We start from the raw sequence: 21,043 nt of genomic DNA, 5'->3' as shown, positions 1-21,043 counted from the left end.
TTCAAAGTAAACATCATTACATAAAAGGGTACGGTCTTTTTTTTTTATTTCAATAGTTTTATTCATTTCAAACATTTTAACAGAAGAATGTAAACACTAATTATTATAATTTGAAACTTCAAAAAATGGAGGAATCATAGCACAATAACATACCTTATATTGAAGATGGCAAAGGCAAAATAAAATTGCCTAACAAAGGAAAGGTACAAAAGCCTTTCAAATTAAATTTAAATATAATAAAATAATTTAAAACTAAAACAAATAGAAAAGAACAAAATGTGTAAACAGTAAATTAAACATTTTCTTTAGTGCAACATTCCAAATTATGCCCGGGACATAGATGTAGATGGCAATGTAGACTGGGTTGAAAGGTTTTTGGTCTTTAAAACATCAACTTCAGTGGGAACAGTGTTGTTGGTCTCCTTTTTTAGCTAATGCATCAAAGTCTGGAGTTAGTTTTGTTGTGGCTATTCTCAGGATAGATCTGAGATGTTCGTCGATTAAGCTGGATCTGTGAGGGGCTTTGTTGATGTTCATGACGCTAAATGTCTGCTCACAAACATAGGTTGACCCAAACAGCACCAGTATCTTCTGTGTCATCCTCCGGATATTTGGAAAAGTGGCTTCATTAAGTGAAGCATAAAAGTCTCTTAGTTCAAGAGAGCTGAATTTCTCCTTTAGGACAAAGTCAGACTGAAGATCGATGAGTTCCAGTTGCACCTCTTCTGGTGCTGTTTCAGGGTTTTGTGACAAAGGACAGGCCACCAGTTGAAGTGACTGGTCAATTTTTTCAACATCAGAAAACCGACGACAGAATTCTGCATGCAGGTCATCCAGTGATTTGCTGTATTTCTTCACGTTTTGGATGGTCTCCTTCTGTGTGGCTAGTGTGGCAAAATGAGTGAAGACTTTGTCTAAAATTTGTCTGGAAAAGAAAATCAGCTTCGATTTAAAGGCTTTCACATTAGTGTACATGTCATGTACATACTGATCTTTTCCCTGTAGCTTCACATTTAGCTCATTCAAATGTGAAAATATATCTACAGCAAATGCAAAGTCACACAGCCAATTCTTGTCACTCAGCTCAGTAAATTCGTCAGACTTCCCCTTTAATTTCAAAAATGCACCAATCTCTTCTTTGAGCTCCCACACTCGTTGGAAAACTTTGCCCAAACTCAACCAGCGGACACGAGAGTGGTAAAGTAAGTCGTGGTGATCTGAATCAGTTTCCTCCAGAAACTTAATAAACTGACAGTGCTGAAGTCCCTTTGCTCGAATGAAATTAACAAGCTTTATGACTGGATTAACAACATGATTAAGTTGTAATATAGACTTGCACAATGATTCCTGGTGAATAATACAGTGAAGAAAAATAACATCTTGGTTAGGGTTCTCCTCTTTCACTTTATCCTGAATTCTTTTTAGCAGTCCAACATTTTTTCCAGTTAAATTTGGAGATCCATCTGTCGTGACATTAGCAAGTTTACTCCATGGTAGCTTCATTTTCTCAATGACAGTAGACACCCGGTCATACAAGTCCTCTCCCCGTGTTTTTCCATTCAGTGGCTCCATGGCTAAAAACTCCTCCGTAATTTCAAAATTGTCACTAATCCCTCGGATAAAAATTAAGAGCTGAGCAGCGTCCTTTACGTCATTACTTTCATCCAATGCTAGTGAATAAAACTTAAAAGAACTCTGCCTTACTATTTAACTTGCTGGCCAAGTCTTCATCAATCAGTTCCACTCGATGAGTCACTGTCCTGCACGATAAGCTGAGTTTTTCAAACTTGCCTTTGCTCTCTGGACACAAGAGACCTGCTGTCTCTATCATACATTCTTTCAAAAACTCACCTTCAGAGAGAGGTTTGCTAGCTTTTGCTAATTTGAACGATAGCATAAAACTTGCTTTGGTAGTTGTCTCTTGAATTACAGTTTGTCTGTGAAAGACATTTTGCTGACCCTGTAATTTAGCCATCAACCTTTGTGCAGTAGCCTCCCATTCTTGAGGTGACTGCTTGCTAGCATAGTTGCCATGCTTTGTGGCAAAGTGACGGCTGAGATTGTACTCTTTGAAGACTGCAAGTGTTTCCTGGAATATCAGACATACCGGCATTGATCGGACTTCAGTGAAAAAATATATTGTTGTCCACTCCCTCTTAAACACTTGGCATTCACTGTCCACTTTCCTTTTCTTTGGTCCACTCATGTTTAATATTGGGCTAAAATCAACAGTACCGTTCTCTTATTAAATTCTTTACTAAAATAAGACAGTAAAGTATAAAAACAAGTGATTAAATTTGCTCTACTATAACATTTTTGGTCTTCTAAAAAATATATATATAACAAAATCATCTGAAAAAAGTTCAGACCTGGGACAGAGGCACACCCTGACCATAGAGAACAACCCCTTTCCTCTATAGGAAACCTGTGTATCTTTCACACAGGCCTTTTGTTTATGGTAACACACATAGCTGCACATTGCTGTGTCTTCCAGACACACTTGTATGGGAGGTGCTAGGGCAGTGCAAAACATGGGTAACCAGTAGTTACCACTAGCACTTCCGTTACTGGCAAAAAACAGCCGCAGTGCACGTAGTGTGAAAGAGCCCATTATCAATGTCAGATTGCATCCACTGGACTCTATAAAAACAACCAAGTGCCACTTTTAAATGCCCATTGCAACAGTTTTTCTTATTAAAAGCTGGAAATGGCAGGATATTTATATATATATATACCCCTACTGTGACAGCCTGGCAGAGCATTACAAAGGAGAAAACCCAGCATCTGGTGATGTCCATAAGTACAAGACTTCAGGCTGTCATTACCAGGAAAGGGTTTGATCCAAGTATTAGATATGAACATTTGATTTTCAGTTTTTCATTTGTCCAATTACTTCTGAAACCCTGAAATTAAGCGATTTTGTAATAAAATCTTTAGTTCATCACATTTCTATACAATCTTTTTGTTCAACCCACTGAATTAGAGTTCGTTCACACTAGCCATGCTGCCATTGCAGTGTGGTGCAGTACTGCAATGCAGCGCAGCTAGGGTTAATGCAGGGTACACAGGTTTCCATCATGTTTGCATTGATGCTAATGTGCAGTGGTGCATGTTAACACAAATGCCCTGTAGCACACATTTTTACAGGTGCAAGGGGGAGAAGCAAACGCAGCGCAAAATGCATTTGTTTTGCCACTAACACATGCGGTTAGTGGCCATGGTAGCGTTACTGATACCGCATCCGTATCAGCAAAAAAATGCAGCCACAGCATGGCTAGTGTGACATGTCCTCTGTGTGTCTTTTTCCCTGCTGCGCGCGTCCGCAGTGGGGAAAAAAAACTGCAGTGGATACAAGCCCTAAAAGCTGAAAGTCTTTGTTGTTTTATTAACAAGTCATTCTGATGTACAGAATGTGGGAACAGGAAAAAATTGTGTTTGAGTAGAGCTCTTAATCTTACCTCAGAAAGGCTCTGATACTGTGCTCTCTAGGGGCATGTCTCCCTACATCACCACGATAACGTGTCTATGCATTCCCAGGGTGATGTCAGGAGACGTGTCCGCGGGCATTACAAGGAGCCTCTGGAAGATTGAGAGGTTGTTCCTTCTACTGAATGGGCGGATATAAATCCGCCCACTCAGAAGAAGGAGCTGCGGCAGTGTTTCCCGACGTTGCCATGTTAACACTGCTGCTGGTGAAGAGCGGAGGGGAGAGCAAGAGAACCCTCCGCTCTTTCGGCTCCGTGGGCTGTATAGAACAGCCGAACGGGCCGGATCCGGCCCGTGGGCTGTAGTTTGCCCACGGCTGAACTAGATTGAAAAGTCCTGAGCTCAAAAGCAGTTGGGCTACTGATAATGTGTCTGCAGTACAATCTTCTACTTATCCCTCCAGAACCACCACTCTCCCCTCCCCCATGCACTCCATGCTACATCCACATTGAACGGCAGTTCCCAACAGGCTGTCTTTGTTCACATTTAGATCTCTGCATATGATTCCCTCTTCCTCCCTACCTGCCTCTAATCATCATCTGGCTAAATCCCCCCAGATTTGTAGTTTTGACCCTACTTTTACCCTACACTACCCTAAATAAGGTTAGGTATGGCTGTCCTGGTTTCCCACAACACCTTGTCATGGCCCTTGTCTCACTGCATTCTTCAGCTCCTCCAAAGAATATGAATTCCTTGAAGTAGGAAATGTGTCTTATCTAGCATTGTGTCCCTAGCAACAGTAGGCACTCAATAAATATTTATTGAATAAATCAACCTATCTCTGACTGCAGCCACTTCTTGCTCCAATTCATATGTAATATCACATCCAAAATCAACTTCTCTGAACATCCCTCCCATCACACATCGCCCCTTCTCAAGAACTTCCGGAGCCTTCCTGGTGTTTACTGCTTCCAATGGAGATTTGGTGTCCTCTATTATCTCTTCTCTTGCTAAGTATATCGAAAGAGAAAGCACAAAAGGCCTAGTTGTTTTGAGGTCAGGGTTCCATAGAGGAACTATAACAGCTTCTACATAGCAAGGGGGACACTGGAGTGGGGGCACAGGGACCTCACAGGAATACACAAGGAGCCTCAGATGTGCTGGCACAGGTATAAAGGCAGAGGCAGGGTCTTCAGTGCCTTGTACTCACCTTCCTAGAGAACTAGGCACTGGGGTCCTTAAGTCACTTAGTTCACACGAAAATAGACTGCTGGATGGGAACAAAAACATCTCAAGCTCTCAAGTGGGAGATGCAGGCTTTGTACCCACAGATATGTTACTATAGCAGACTTTGTGCAATAACATAACAATCTTTTGTGCCTAGTAATAATAAAAATGAGTGAGAATGGAAAAATAAAACTAGATGCTAATGATAGGAACTGTGGGTTTAGATAAGCTTATTATTATCGAGAAAATGATGGCCAGATGGAATCTTTAACCTTGAATGGCCCATCAGCGGACTTTAGGGAGTCAGTGTGTATTCAGTTGTGAAGGATGAGAAATAAATAATTATCAATCATGTGCAAAATGCTGAGGATATATATTGTTGAAGACTGAATCTAGAAGATGAGGTAAAATTAGAAATTTAAAGGATTTTAGCTCTTTATAAAAAAATCCCTTATGATACACAAGTCTATCGTTCTAGGAACATGCTATAGATGAGGACTTAGGGGCTGAGTGATAAAAGAGGGCCTGGCAGGATGAGGGATGCGGGGCACATGGCCACTGTTTGAAATGCTAAGGTTGACTATGCCAGGGTTTCCCTTAAGGGAGATTCAGAGTGATGAGGGGTGATTGCTTGGTACCTGACTTTACTGGTTAAGAGTTTAGTGCAGAAGAAAATGTACTTGATTAGAAATTCAAGCTCTGTAGCTTTAAAATGTTATGAAGCCCATCAACACCTTACTTTAGCACCAATCACCATCAGCTGGAATGCTTGTTAAAGCCCGAATTCCTGATTCAGTAGGTCTGAGGGGGGCCTGAAAATCTGCATGTCTACTAAGTGCCCAGGGGAGGCTGATGTGGGCCAGAAACCACACTGTGAGAACATGCTCTCCATCGTGGCTGCATGTGGGAATCACTTGTGGAGCTCTTGCTTTTATTTTTAAAATTGTTTACAGCATTGTGGGATATAATTGACACATAATATTGTATACGTTTAAAGTGTACAACGTGTTGATTGGATATATGTATGCACTATAAAATGATGGCCCCATTGCATTAGCTACCACCCCCAACCTGTTGTTAGCGGAGAATTGAATTTCTCTGTCAGTAGTGGAAGTGGGTTCTTGGGGGGCTGCTGGAATGGGCACTTCCAGAGCCCCTGCCCCAGGAGGATTAGACGTAGTAAAAGGCTTTATTTTTGTGGCGTTACATTTCTTGGTTGTAAAGTCCCATGTTTCTTAACCCAGGCCTGAAAAATTGGGTTCAGTAGAGCCAGAAGGAGGGCCAGTGTCCAGACCGTCCGTTCCATGGTGGAACTGAGTCCGGTACAGCATGAGGCTAATCACAGTCCATTAGTCCATGTGTGGAGTCCACATGGCCATAAGCCATGTGTGTACAGGGGAGCCCACTCTCTGCAACAGGAGCCCAGGAGCGCGGGAGGGGGGGGGAAGAGAGAGAGAGGGGGGGGGGGAGAGAGAGAGAGAGAGAGAGAGAGAGAGAGAGAGAGAGAGAGAGAGAGAAGGGAAGGGAAGGGAAGGGAAGGGAAGGGAAGGGAAGGGAAGGGAAGGGAAGGGAAGGGAAGGGAAGGGAAGGGAAGGGAAGGGAAGGGAAGGGAAGGGAAGGGAAGGGAAGGGAAGGGAAGGGAAGGGAAGGGAAGGGAAGGGAAGGGAAGGGAAGGGAAGGGAAGGGAAGGGAAGAGAAGAGGAGAGGGTTTCTTTGTCCAGGAGTTTAAATATTCAGGTTTTGTATTCTTTCAGTGGCCATGCCTATTCTGGCCACTGGCTTGTTCCTGGTGTGACAGACAAGTAAGCACCTTCCCACATCACCCAGACCTTATTGGGCATGCATCTATTGTCCAGTCCCGTCCCCAGCGATCTGCGGGGAACAGACTTGTAGAGTGTTAACTGCAACTTTCTGGCAAAGCTGGATACATGGCATGTCTACATTATCTAGTCTTCCCTTTCCTCCTGTCCTGTTAGTAATAACCAGGTTATTATAATGGTATCACTGTCACAGAATTTCTATATTTTGTGATGAGAACAGTTAAAATTTATTCTCTTAGAAACATTCAAATACATCATACAGAATTCTTAGCTATACTCACCATGCTGTTCATTAGACCCCCCAACTTGCTCAGCTTAGGGCTGAACGTTTGTACCTTTGACCAATATCTCCCCACTTCCCCTCCCAATATCCCCCAGCCCCTGGCAACCACCATTCTGTTGTTTCTCAGAGTTTGTCTTATTTAGCTTCCCCAATAAGAGATCACGCAGTATTTGTCTTTCTTTGTCTGACTTACTTCACTTAGCATACGCCCTCCAGGTCCACCTCGGGAGCTTCTTACAGATACCAATGTTGGGGCCTCGCCCGTCGATCTACTGTAACGTATCTGAGGTGTGCTCAGGCTCAGCATTCTTAAGACCTCTCCGAGCCATTCGAGTGTTTGCCCAAGCTTGAGAATTGCTGTTCTAACCTGTGCCATTGGGTTGATAAGATGTTACGTTTGTTTTATTACCATTCTGTAGAAAAAGCATCAAATTGATGGGCAGCAATATTGAGTCAGCACTCAGGGCCCACACATATTTCACCTGCTGGCGTGTGCCAAGGTTCGAAGGAACAGTCTCTCTCTAGTTCTGGCTTTCAAAAACAAAAGGTCAGGGAGACCTGCCTCCCACCTGACCTCCACTTCTGCGGCTGTTCCCAAAATGCCAGGCTCATTTCCAACCTGGTCTCTCCCAGGTGTTTCTTAGTGCGACCAGTCTCCCTAAATGTGAGAAAGCCCACGGCGCTACTAGAGATGATGCTTCTGTTTGGGGCATTGGTGGACGCGACACCCAGTTCTCTTTCACCTTCCTGGCAGGATGCAGCTCTTGTACATGCTGTCCCCTGGGAGCGACCCTGGCGGCACACGGGGATCCTCAGGCTGGTGTGGCTAGAAATGAACTCATTGCTTTGATTTCATTGTATTTTTTTTTTATGCTCACCTCCTCTTTATGGCCAGAGATCATGGCATTTCACCTAAGATTATAATGTTTCCTTTTTAAATGAAGTTTCAGTTATGTAATTAAGTCCCAGAGATCTACTGTGTACCATGGTGCCTGTAGTTAACCAGCCTGTATTGTATACTTAAAAACTTGCTATGAAGGTGGATCTTATGTTAAATGTTCATGTCACAAAAACAAGTAAGAGGGCAGGAAGAAACTTGTGGAGGTGATGACTATGCTTACGGTATTGATTATGGTGATAGTTTCATAACTCATCAAGTTGTATACATGAAATATATACAATTTTGTATGCCAATCGTATCTCAATAAAGTGGTTTTTTGAGTCAGAACTCTTGGGGTTAAGCATTATCTTGTTAATTTGGTGTCAGCTACTTTAAAACTCAACCAGAAGTATAAAGAGTGATTATTTAAACTATTGAGTGGTCATCATGAAGAATGTGCGCTAAATCCAAGGAAAACAGCAGAGGGGCACTGAGGCAGCTGAGGCAGAAATGCCCAGCTCTGCAGGCTTTTTGTCCTCTAGCTCCAGGGGAAGGTCTCTAAATAACAGACACCCAAGATGGGAACTCCACCCTGTCCAGGTGCCCCAGCCACCAGTGCTCTGCTTCTATCACGCCTGTCATCTACATGCCCACACATGGCAGCCCCCATGCACCCACCCCGGCCACAACCCAGCACTGAAAGGCTGCCCCCACACAGTGGCCAGGGTGTCCTGGACTCACCCATGCACAGCACGCCCTCTGGGGGAGCTATGCTCCTTCCAGGGCAGAAGGCCTCACCCATCCTGTATCCTTCAGTCATTTACAAAAATGTGCCCCGATGTTTGTGGATTGCTTGGATTTTGGATTGGACCCTTTATAATTTGACCCAGAATAGAATCTTGACCCTAAATGACCCTCCTATCTGAAAATTTCCTGTTTCAGTTTAAGGGAGGGAACAACTTTATCAGAAATTGTCCAGCTTGTAGAGAAGGTAGGAGCTGAAGAAGGAAGAGCTTATGTATGCTTTCCAAGTGCTTTGCTGCACACCCTCCTATGAACTGTTCTAGCTCGTGAGCTGGGCAGATAATGGGAGTAGCCAGAAAGAGGACAGGACAGAATTAGGTGGAAGATGTGAAAGGTCAACCTGCCCACAGATGCCTTTGTGGTGTGTGTGTGTGTGTGTGTGTGTGATTAGTTACTGAATAAAATATCACTTCCTTGTTGGTCTGCAAAACATAAAAGTACCCACAAGTTGGTAAAATATATATTTTATTTGTTCATACAAAGAAATAGTATCAATTACCAGAATTTAATTTTCCTAGAAACGTCTTTCTCTGTGTAAAATTAAATTGTGTTAGACATAGGACAAAATACGTGATTTAATTTTTGCACATGTTGGCTACTCTAACATCCAGGTTACAGGAGACACTGCTCGTATTTGCACAGTATTTCAGATTATGAGGCTGAATGAAACGCAGTCATAAATTAATGTTACGAAAGTGAAGAAAAATCTAACCACACCTTTAAGTTTTATTGACCCTCCTTTTTGATAAACTGAAAAGAAAAAGAAAAGACAGTGACTTCTGCATCAGCATTTCAGATACATGTTAAAGTAGAACCTTGGTTTTCCTTTCTTATGAAAACACCCTGGCAGGATCTGAGACTGTTTCTCCAACTGTCTCAACTTTATCTGTCACTCAAAAGTACTTCTGAGAGAATCCCAAGAAACAGCTTCTCCCCCTCCATCATCCAATTCCGTCCCTACACCTAGATACCTTCCAGGTGCCACCTACCAAGTCAACAGACCACTGCACAAACGCGAAGAGAGGAACAACACAATCCTCCAACTTTTTTGTTAATGTTTTTGTTTTTAATGAGAAAGGAACAAAACTGAGAGGAATAAAGTGTCCCAATGACTATCAGAGTTTTTCCTGTAAACTGGAGGGAACACAAGACACATGCCAGGACAAACTGCCAAACATGAGCTGGTGTCTGTCTTGTCTTCTGGCAGCTGAGGTTAAGCTGGTGGCCTTGCAGTTTGCTAGAACAGGAAGGAACTCAAGGCTTAATTCAGTGTGTAGCCTAACTTCTCCAGGAGGAAGACCTGGGGTCGCAGGCCCTGCGACAGCTCTCACATGGTGGGTGTAACCGTGGGGCAGAGGCCCTGTCTGGATCAGTCAGAACTGCAAGCTCACAGACCCCTATGAGCAGATACACAGGAAGTCTGATTTATTTGTTTTACACGAAAAAACTTGCTCTGGTCCTTCAGTGCTAATTATCGACATCTGTTGGGATTCAAGGATTTGACCCAGAATAGAATTTTGACCCACTTCAGTGTGTATGACTAAATGACCCTCCTTCTATCTGAAAACTTCCTGTTTCAGTTTTAAGGCAGGGAACAAACAACTTCATCAAAAATTGTCCAACTTGGAGAGGAGGCAGGGGCTAGAAGGAGGAGGAATTCTACGTCGTGAGGGCAGATCATGGGAGTGTCCAGAAAGAGGACAGGACACAATTAGGTGGAAGATGTGAAGACTGACTTTTACTTTATGCTGTAACTGAAAAGGTATTCTCAGGTTTATTTCAAATGAGCCATATATATATATATATTGATTTCAGAGAGGGAGAGATAGAAACATCAATGGTGAAAATCATTTATCGGCTGCCTCCTACATGCCCGACCCTGGGGATCTAGCCTGCAACCTGGGCATGTGCCCTTAACTAGGAATGGAACCATGACCTCCTGGCTCATAGGTCGACACTCAATCACTGAGCCATGCTGACTGGGCAAGCCATCTTCTATTATTATTATTATTATTATTATTATTATTATTATTGATTTTTAGAGAGAAGAAAAGAGAGAGGGGGGAGAGAAAAAAAACACACATTGATTTGTTGTTCCACTTATTCATTCATTCAATTCTTGATTCTTGTATGTTCCCTGACCGGGGATTGAACCTACAACCTTGGCGTACCAGGCCAGGGCTCAAATTAGCCTTCTACTAGAAAGATGCACAACCAGTTGGCACCCTATGCAGATATCTTTGTACCCAAGCAGCAAGAGGGGGAACCATACTGAGATGATGGCAGTACCTTAAGTACAGGTGCTGCCTTACTTGGTAGGGGCAGTAACAAAGCTGGGCAATGACTAGAACATCTCAGGAATGCAGAGTCCCGATTCCCTTCCTCCCACACAGAACCTAGTGGGAACACTTTTGCTGTTAAGTATAACCTAGCTAGATCGGGGCTAGGTCATTAACAAGATATCACCTAAAGACCAGTGACATCTCTGATCAGTTTCTAAAGATGAATTGTTTTTCTCTTCATATAAGTTTTCTAGCTCTATGGGGCAAGTTATGCCTTACAGAATAAAAAGTGTCCTTTGTAAATATCACAACCCAACTATTATGACAATATGTATATCTTTCCACATATGCCTTGAAGAATGTATAACTCAAATAACAGTTCTTTTATGGTAGAAGCATTCTGGTTTAGAAAATTGAGGATAAAGTGAATGTGTCATTATGTGATATTGCTATGTGGTTACCCAATTGCCATTAACTAATCATCATAAAAGATCCCCGACTCCTCTCTCAACAGAGAGGTGTGGGGAGAGCATTCTGCGTCAGCAGCAGCAATTCCGGCAGCCCCTGCCAGGGCCGGGCTAAGACAGGGACAGCTGCACATGCATCATGCAGCACGGGGCCGCTCTCCCAGCCTGTCCTCGCAGGGGCCACTCCTGCATCTCACTGTTTGCTGTTGGCTACACAGACCATATTGTCAATCTGCGATGAGCTAGGAGTTCCAGGAGAGGAGTCCTAGACATCAAGCAGGAGGCAAGGCTTCCCCTCTCCTGCTGGCCACCTGTCCTCCTGCGGGCCTTCTCTATTCTTCCACTGGGCTGTCAGCCCACTGGGATGTGCCCCGCACGGCTGGCTCTGCACTTGCCAGCACCTTGATGGACGCTGATGGCGTGGGATGCACTTGAGCCCTTTGGGTCTTGACACTGGGCACCGTGGGTTTGTGCCTATGGCTCTGCTCGCCTAGGAGATTCTTTGGTGTGTCAAAGCAGAACTGTCTGCCTGGAGGATGGAGCACGGTGCGCTCATGCAAATAGAAGAGACCGTCTTTATTTCTAAAGCAGCACCCGAGCATCTCACACACGTGACCTGGGAAAGAGGAGCTAACATTTGCATACACTTCAAGTTGGTTAATGACACAGGGACTAGGGCACAAGAAGAGGCAGGGTCATCCTTCACACTCAGAATCTGAAGTACACGGACCCTGGCACACAGGCTCTAAGGATGTGGGTGTCCCTGCCGAGGCAGTAACCCCATGTGCTGAGCAGGGAGAACTCTAGCACCAGGGCCTGGCATCTGCATCCTTGGAAAGGGCATCACGTGGAGAGGAAGCTGCTTCATGGGGCCCCGCTTTCTGAGTGCAGCTATGCGGAGGCAGCTCCTGCGTGGTACCCAGGCAGGAAGCTGGGGTGTGAGACCCACTCAGGAGGCGGCAAGTGAATTCAGACAGCGATCGAAGGCTGCGTACCCGTAACAACAAAAAAACTCAAGTTGTGCTTTTCTTCTTTTTAAATATAATGGGTAGGGAGGGAAAAATGGAAGCACCATCAATTGTGAGAAAAAGAACAAAATATTAGAGTTAAACACTTTGGAATGTTAAGAGATTATGAAGGTAGCTCTAAAGAGTGTGGCTAGGCAGCTTAGTGAATTAATTGCTTATGAATTAAAAATAAATTATTATAAAATATATTTCTGTACATTTTACATACATATAATCTCTCTCAATATATAAGCCAAGTGGTAAGCGACGTGGGCCGGGTGCCTTCAATCCCAGCCGAAGTCCTGCCCGGTCATCTGGTAGAACTTGCGGTTGAAGGGCCGGTAGAACTCGCGCAGCCTCCGCACCACCTCGGGGTCGATGTCGGGGTGGGTCCTGCCCTTGGTCTTGCCCAGGCAGTGGGGCTTGCTGCTGCCCTCGGCCTTCTTCAGGCAGGGGAAGCCCTTGGTCTTGTTGAAGTAGAAGTGCTTGTCGGTGATGATCCTCTTGAGGCCCAGGAAGTCCTGCACGCGGCCCAGCTCGCCGGCCGGGTCGCTGATGAGCCGCTCGCCGCTCACGAAGAGCATCTGGCCACGAGGGAAGTGGCGCAGCCAGTGCTCCAGATGCTTGGCGTAGATGCCGATCTGGATGGCGCTCCACGACGTGTCGATGAGGCCCGTGCTCCTGTTTTTGAACGTCAAGCTCTCGAAGGTGGGGATGTCGGGCCGCTTGGAGAGCGTCTGCGTGTAGTCCGAGATGGCCCTGGTCACCGGGTCGCGCACCACCACGATGAGCTTGGTGTCCTTGGACATGGCCGAGATGCGCGCGGGGGCCTCCCGGGTGACGAAGTAACTGGGCGTCTTCTCCATGGTGATCTGCCCATCCAGGGTTCTGGGCATCAGGTCTCTGAGGAAAGAGAACAGACCAAAGGCAGGTCAGAAAGTGAACCTCTTTGGCCACACCTCTCAATGTCAGCATTTCTAACCCCGGCTCCCTCCTCATTGGGAACAGTTGTAGAAATACAAAAAAAAATGCAAGCAGAATTTTTGAGCTGAAAGATACATTACTGTCCCACCTGAAGTTTGGAGGCCAGACACTACTACGTACCTGAAACACTAAGGCACCTTCTAGGAGGTGAGCAGTAAGATACCCATCTCTCTAAGGTCCCCTCCTGCTGGCACCTCTCCCTCATTTCCCAGGGTATCCTGCTTCTACCCGGTCCCAAACTCTGATGTCAGAACCAAGTGCCTCTGGGTATGTGCCTTTCCTAAATAGTAGCACCTGGGGTCCCCCAAGATTCCTCTGCCCACAGCCCTCACTGGCCCGCCTCCAGGGGCTCACCAAGCCTGTGCCAATGAGCTGTGAGGAAATGCCCCCCTTGCCCACCAGCCTGCACCAGCTTCATCACAGGGACCAGACAAAACCCCTTTCCCCCAAAATGTATCCTTGAAGGCAGCGAGGCACAGCAGCCAAAACACTGGGTGCAATCAGTGGAAGCATAAACTGTGCAAACTTGCCAAGAAATTCCCAAAACACTATAGATTCCATTTTTTAAAAAGGGACTTGTGTGATATCCAAATGCAGGCCATGACAACTGGACCAAAATCCAGCTTCATGGTAGCAATTAGCACTAAAAAACAAACAACAAAAAAACAAAAACAAAAATCAAGACTCAATGATGGAAGATTGTATCTTATTTGCTCTCTGAACCTCAGCATCCTAATATGTGAAATGGGAATAATTCCGCCTACTTTATTCAGTTGTTATGAGGTTTATAAAACCAAAGCAGTTTGGCTTAACAGTTAAGGAATGTGGGCTTGACAATCAGAAGCCTGGGTTCAAATCCCAGCCCTGTCACTTATAAGTTGTGTTACCTTGAACAACTTAACCGTTCTGGGCTTCTTTTCCTCATCTTTAAAAATAAAGATGCTAATGCCTACCTCAGGTGAGCTTAATTAAAATTAAAACAATTAATGATCATACATGTTTTGAACATGTCTGACCTATGGTATATACTTGATATATAACCATCACTATAGTGTTCAACACACAGGTTCTTGCACATGATAGGAGCAAAGTTGAGCATGTGTGTGAACAGGCTCATCCAAAGGAGATGTGTTAACTAAGTGGATACTCAGTTTTGGTCACAAATGTACGATTTTCCATTAGCTATGAAATAGAGATTTCTTTTGTTGAAAATATTACATATGTCCTCTTTTTTCCCCACTGATTGATTCCTACCTGAGCCCAGGAATTTTAAAAAAAAAGACAATTTCCACATCATTTTTGAGCAAATATTTACCTCTCAGCAGGACATTCTAAACTTCCAGCTTCAAGCCACTCCTAATCTACTGAGACTCAACTCACATTTACAGAAATGATAGTATAAACTCACTTACACTGCCAGCTAGGGGACTCCCTGGAGAGTGCTCCCTCCTCCCCACCCACCCCCAGCAGAGGAGGTGCTAGCCCTGGAGGTCTGCCTGCCGAGCAGCCCTGGCTGTAGCTTAAGCTGATTGACCCACTTTGCCCATTAATCACTTAGATTAATGCAGCCGTGTCATCAGGCTAATGTGATGGAGGATTAAAGAGAATCCAACTCTCAACTTATTTTGCATTTCACTCAAAAGCAGGGCAATTCAGATAAAGTCCAAATTTTTCGCCATGTTAAGCCTCTGCAACTGGACAGTCTACAAGAGGCTCATATTCAGAATTAAAGTGCTACCACCTCATTGAAGGAAACCTAATCCCCTAAAGTTGTTCAGAGCCATGCCGGGGTGGTTTTGGGTCTGTCCTCAGAGTCCATCTGACCCAGTGTGAGCTTTTGAAGCCAGGCCACTGGTTGGACCCTCAGCATCCCCACCGATTCAGGGGTATGGCCCTGCATTAACCTGTCCAAGCCTCAGCTTTCTCATCGGAAATATGAGAAACACGATAGTGTCCACCACTTCGTGTTTTCAAGACGACTGTGAGCCTAACCTTGGTACCAGGCCTGGTAGCTAGCTGGTGCCAGAAAATGTACTCAGTGGTCTCCTGTTGGCAGGATCTGGGCAAGAAAGTAAGGAGGCAAGGTTCATGCACGGGTCCCTCACGCTGTCCATCTTCACAGACGGGCAATGGGGATGCTCTGCTCCCACAGAGGCAAAGATGTGGGACAGCGGGCTCTGCCCTCAGCCGGCTCGGGCTCCAGAACACCACAGCGTTCCTGCAGCATCAAGGAAAAGCCTGGCAGGTCTGCACACAATGGCTACCTGGGCAGCTGGGAATAAAAACCATACCAAAGGATTGGTGCAAAGGACACAGGAGAGCCTCCCTGGCCTCCAGTCCGGAGGCAAAGCCTCCTCAGCCATAAACCAGCCTCTCTGAGCCATGGGCAGACCACCTGTGCTTGTCTGCCTGCAGCCACACAAGCCATCCTGGGTCCCAGCTCCAGGGGACCCCTCTCCCCAGGATAGTCTGCATTTGTACACATAGATCCGAAAGCTCAGGGGCCTTGGGACTTTCCTTCATCATCACACTAACAGCCAGGGAACCACGGCTGTGACCCCAACTTCTCAGCCCTGGTCCACCCGAGGCCCCACTGTCAATCCCCTTGGTGTGCTTGATGGAAGCCAACGAGTGACTGATGGGCGAGATGCACAACTCAGTTTCCATCATTTCTGCAAACGCCTCCCCTGACCCCTGCTGGCTTCCCAGAGGCTTCCAGGCAGGTGAGGGGAACAGACACACCACCCCAAAAGGTGTGTCTTTGGCACGAGGATCAGTTGAGGGTGGTTGTGTGTAAGACACAGCAGACACGGAGAAGCTCTGAAAACCAAGTAGAAGTTATCATTTCGCAGGAGACATTCATGTTTACAAGGGAAATTTCCATTAGTGAGGGTGTCCTCTCTGTACCAGGAAGAAGACACAAGTAAATCTTTAGAAATCCCCTAAATGGAGAAGGCGGGACTGCAATCGGCATAGCAACCTTAGCCTTGTTTCTTGTTTTTCCCCCTCACCTCCGTAATTGACTGCCCCTGTCCCCAACATCTTTTGTCTTTGGCTGGAGAGGGTATTTAACTTGGTGGTTTAGGCCATTTGGGGGATTTGCTCAGTGTACAGCAGGTATCTACACTAATAAAATAGAAACATGCAAATTAACCATCACTCCGCTATGCCAAGCCATGCCCACCAGCCAATCAGGAGTGAGTATGCAAATTAACCCAACCAAGATGGCGGCTGGCCAAGGAGCTGGAGCAAGCAGGAGGCTTGGGTTGCCCTGGCAATGGAAGAAGCCAAGCTCCCCGCCCGCCCCGGCCAGCCCTGGCCTCCGCTCAAGGCTACAAAATTTCAATTATAGAAGATAAATAAATCCTAGATACTTGCTTCCAGCTGGCCCTAGCCTCTGCTCAAGGAGGTGCTGAAAGAAAAAAAAAAGAAAAAGAAAAAAAGGAAGGGCCACCGGGAGGTGATCAGGCCAGGATGGGATGGCAGGGGCCCTTGGGGGTAAGCAGACCAGCAGGGGGGCCAGTTGTGGGTGAGCAGGCCGCCAGTGGGGGTCAGTTGGAGGTGATCAGGACAGTGGCGGGGGCGCAGTTTGGAGTGAGCAGGCCAGCAGGGGGGTAGTTTAGGGTGAGCAGGCCAGTGGGGAGGGAAGGTGGGGCCAAGCAGGCAAGCAGGGGGGGCAGTTGGGGGCGAGCAGGCCAGCAGGGGGGGCAGTTGGGGGCAAGCAGGCCGGCGGCGGGGGGCAGTTGGGGGCGAGCAGGCCGGCAGGCAGAGTAGTTAGGGGCAATCAGGCAGGCAGGCAGGCAGGCAGGTGAGCGGCTGGAGCCAGCAGTCCCGGATTGTGAGATGGATGTCCGACTGCAGATTTAGGCCCGATCCCTGTAAACCGGCAGTAGGACATCCTTTGAGGGGTCCCAGATTGGAGAGGGTGCAGGCTGGGCTGAGGAACACCCTCCGCCCCCGTGCAAGAATTTTGTGCACTGGGTCACTAGTACATGGTAATAAGTGTTCCTGGGCCTCTCCCATGTGTGCAGCAAATATACATGTTAATAAGTGTTGTGTGAAGCAAGTATACATGTTAATAAGTGTTCCTGGGCCTCTCCCATGTGTACTGCAGTAGATATACATATTAATAAGTGTTCCTGGATCTCTCCCATGTGTGCAGGAAGTATAGGTGTTAATAAACTTCTGTTTTTCTCCTGTTAATCTGTCTTTTCTTGGAAAGAATCTCAGCCAAGAGCTCAGAAGGGTGGAGGGGAATTACTTCTTCTCTACACAGGCGCTGGGCGCCTGTGGAGCTGGTGTCTCAGCACCCCCCCCCCACCCCCGCCCCGGGGAGCACAGAGCAGACTGAGCAGTGTGGGGACCGCTCCTGGCACAGAACCTTCAGACAATCTCGGCAAGCCCCCTTCTCCCCTCAGCCACTCTTCTCCCACCACCCACCACCCATCCCTTGGTCCTGCAGTAAACTCCCTTTTACTCGCTTCCTTTTCCCCTCCTTTCACTGGCCTCCCTCACCTGCTCTCAGACTTAAAACCGCTCTGAGCACAACAGTGACTCAGAGAAGAAGTCTGAGGCCTTGGCCAAGGGCGAGCCCATCACGTGGTCCCTCGCACGCCCATCCCAGCAGCAGTCCAGCCCCAGAGAAGCCTCCTGAGCGAGCCAGCAGGGAGGTTGCAGGTTAATTGAACTGCTCATTATGAAAGCCAATTTCTCAAACTGATAGCCATACCTAATAATTATCTAGTGCTTGGAGCTTGCAGAGGACTTTTCACAACGTTATCTGATTTCACCGCGCACAACAAGCCTTTGAGGTGGGTATTGCAGCCCCAACTTGCTCATGAAGAAATGAGGCTAAAGAAGAGAGAGTGACTTGCTTAGAGGGGGGTCACTGGCTGGCATGGCAGGAGCTGGGACCTAGCGTCAGCCCATGGGAGGCGTCCCCTTTTGCCACGACCCTCTCCTCTCAACCTCCTGTGGTTTTCTTCTTAATATGATGAAGAGCACACAGCACCACACACCTGTCCTCCCTTTAAATACCTATTTTTTTTCTCTTGTTCATAGATTAGGATCTTAATAATAGGTATTTCAGTGCTAGAATCAGATGACTGCAATCATAATTGTTCAGAAATGAGCCAGACTTTGGAACAACAGACCTCTGAGGTTCATGTACTCCTGAGATCTGTGGGGCCTGGACTCTCTGCAGTCATTGCACAGCCCTCCCCCAACACACACCCCCTGCCCGGCCTCCTCCCTCCTTACAGGTGGGACACCTCTCTGGCACCTGGCACGCAGGACCATTGGGTGCTTGTGAAGCCGGGGGGGGGGGGGGGGCGGGCTGGACAGTGTCTCTAGTGCTCCCCACAAGATGATAACCAGCGATGCAGGTGACACCCAGGACGGAGAGCAGAGGGGCTCCCAGTGCTTCAGGAAGACCTACGGGTGAGCGGGCTGGTCTTCCCGTCTGGGCCTGGGGATGACAAGCCCAGGGAACTCTCAGGAACACTGGATCTCAGAGCACAAGAACTGAGAACTGTGAGGGTTGACAGGGGTGTGTAGGCAGTCAGTATGTTCCAGGATATTCACGGGAAAGTGATGGGCCCTCTGTGGCAGCCAGTCTTACCCCTGATTGCACCCTGAATCTTAGGGCATTTGAACTAGATGCCTGGGCCTGGGCCTGGGCCTGGACCTGAGCCTGGCCCCAGACTTCCTGAGTCAGGCCCGTGTGGCACGGCCCCACACAGATTCTCTGAGAGGATGTGATGTGCAGCAGGGGTGAGGTCAGTATTCTGTGATATCTGCCCTGTCCTTCGGTCGTTTATTCCGCTGATACCCATGGCCACTCAGAGGAGACACCATCGCGGGGGGTGGGGGAATTGAGAAAACAATATTGTGAATGAAACTCAATGTTGTTCAGCTAATCCAAGACTTACTGAGTCAAAGGACTAGAGTTAAATCTAGAGAGTGAAGGTCGTACTCTCTCTCAACTGACAGCGGACCAGGTCCCAGAGGGAGTGAGGGAACGCCTGGTCGGTGGCCCACAAACTGTGGAGGACAGATAGCCAGAACAAGCCCAATGCAGGCGCCACACACACACACACACAGAGAGAGAGAGAGAGAGAGAGAGAGAGAGAGAGAGAGAGAGAGAGAGAGAGAGAGAGAGAGAGAAAGAGAAAGAGAGAGAGAGAGAGAGAGAGATAGCAATCAAATACAAATGGAGCTACCAGCAAAACACAGGGGGCAAGCTGAAGGAACCTGCGGAGGATACGGCCACCTGTACTTCCGTGATAATGAAAGGCTCACAGATGCATCTCATTCTTTCATCATCAAAAGTCAGACACCAACACAAACAGGTGCGCTCCCCAGCGAAGAGCAGGGCCAGCCCCAGACTCGCTGACGTCCGCTTTGCCAGGGTCGGTGGCTTACAATGAAACCCAATTCACTTTAAAAAGATCCCACGAAATGAACACGAATTGATGTCAAATATGCCCATTGCGCCCTTCTCCCCTTCTCTCCTCTCCAGGAAGGTGGGTAAGGAGACAGCGGCCAGAGTCGGGGTTGGGAATCTCCAGCCTCTCCTGGGGGTGCCAGGCTGGAGAGGCGCCAGGCAGCTGGCCAGGCCGGGAGAGGAATTCTCACCGGGCCAGCCTGTCACGGGGCTTCCCAGAAGCACAGTTTACACGGAACCTCCCAGGTCCCTGGGGCCTGTGTGTGACCGCGGGAAGCAGCGTATTTTAAACAAGCCTTCAGGCCTCAGTGAGGAGGAAATTCACACGAATTGGAGACGTAAATAGCCCTGTAACTTGGATGTTCTCCGCTTGCAAATGTTGCCCTAATTCTCTCTTTCTTTCCTTGGGCGACATGCCTGCTCCCAGGGTCAGCAACTGGACTTAGGGAAGTGTCAAACTGCACAAGAACAGGGAAGAAGGATGATAGCTAGAACCCACCTCACCCCAGCCAAAGAGATGCAGAGGCATTTACACGAAACAGATGATGGCAGGGATGAGCCTCAGAGGGAAGGCCACACCACTGCCATGCTGCGGGGGTGGGGAATACAGCTCCTCTCCAACCCAGGGACACTGGGCACCCTTTTCCCCTCCTGCTTTGGGAGATGACTTCTTCGCTTGGTTGCAGAAAAACCCCCTATGTTCTGGGTTACAAAGATGTATTTTTCTTTTTTTAAATCGACTTTTTAAACTCTATACTACCATATAGTAAATAATCATTGTTGGAATCCAATTCTATGAGTTTTGACAAATGCATAGGGCTGTGTAACGGCTGCCACCACAATCGGGAGGCAGGTCCACCCGTCCATCTGCAGGAGCAGAGCAACAGTTCCCCAGGACAGGCGCCTCACCATAGCCGGGCGTCCTCGTTTCCACACTGTTTTGAGGAAAATATTGATTGAAATGAGAAAAACAGTCAATAGAGACTTAGAAATGTTGACATGGAATTATTTACTGCTGGTGAAACAGAAGGACTTGGAGTTCTGCTTCTCCTGGGCGTGTCCCTGGCCCAGCGGCCTCTCCAGGCCTCAGAGGCCGGCTGGCCTGGAGCTTCACAGGGTGGGGCCCATTCTGAGAAGTTGCTCTGGCGATGAGCCTGCGGGCTCAGCTTTAGCTTCTGCATAGAGCCCTAGTCCAGCCTCTAAGATTTCCCTGAACCAAAGTGCAAAAGGAAAGTCTCCACAGACAGCAGAATGGGGGCCCCAGGGTTACATCCCTCTCCCCCGCAAAAACTAACAAACCAACAAAGCCACCAAGCTTGCTCCTCATATCCACAGTCCCCAATGGGCTAAAAAATAACCACACACACCCCTAAAAAGGGCAAAATAAAGTGCCATTTTTTTGAGGATCCTATAAGCCT

General features: G+C 47.1%; 1 protein-coding gene across 1 annotated transcript in view; it reads right to left on the bottom strand.

Annotated features, from left to right (window-relative positions):
• Positions 1 to 8,895: 8,895 nt before the first annotated feature.
• Positions 8,896 to 21,043, bottom strand: part of HS3ST3B1 (heparan sulfate-glucosamine 3-sulfotransferase 3B1) — a 45,798-nt gene continuing 33,650 nt past the window's right edge. The window contains exon 2 of the mRNA XM_080678291.1: positions 8,896 to 13,099. Within this exon, the coding sequence (XP_080534417.1) occupies positions 12,481 to 13,099 (619 nt within the window). The 3' untranslated portion in view covers positions 8,896 to 12,480. The remainder of the gene's footprint in view (positions 13,100 to 21,043) is intronic.

The sequence above is a fragment of the Plecotus auritus genome, assembly GCF_963455305.1.
Source record: "Plecotus auritus genome assembly, chromosome: 7".
Classification (NCBI taxonomy): Eukaryota; Metazoa; Chordata; class Mammalia; order Chiroptera; family Vespertilionidae; genus Plecotus; species Plecotus auritus.
This window is presented reverse-complemented; position numbering and strand designations above follow the sequence as displayed.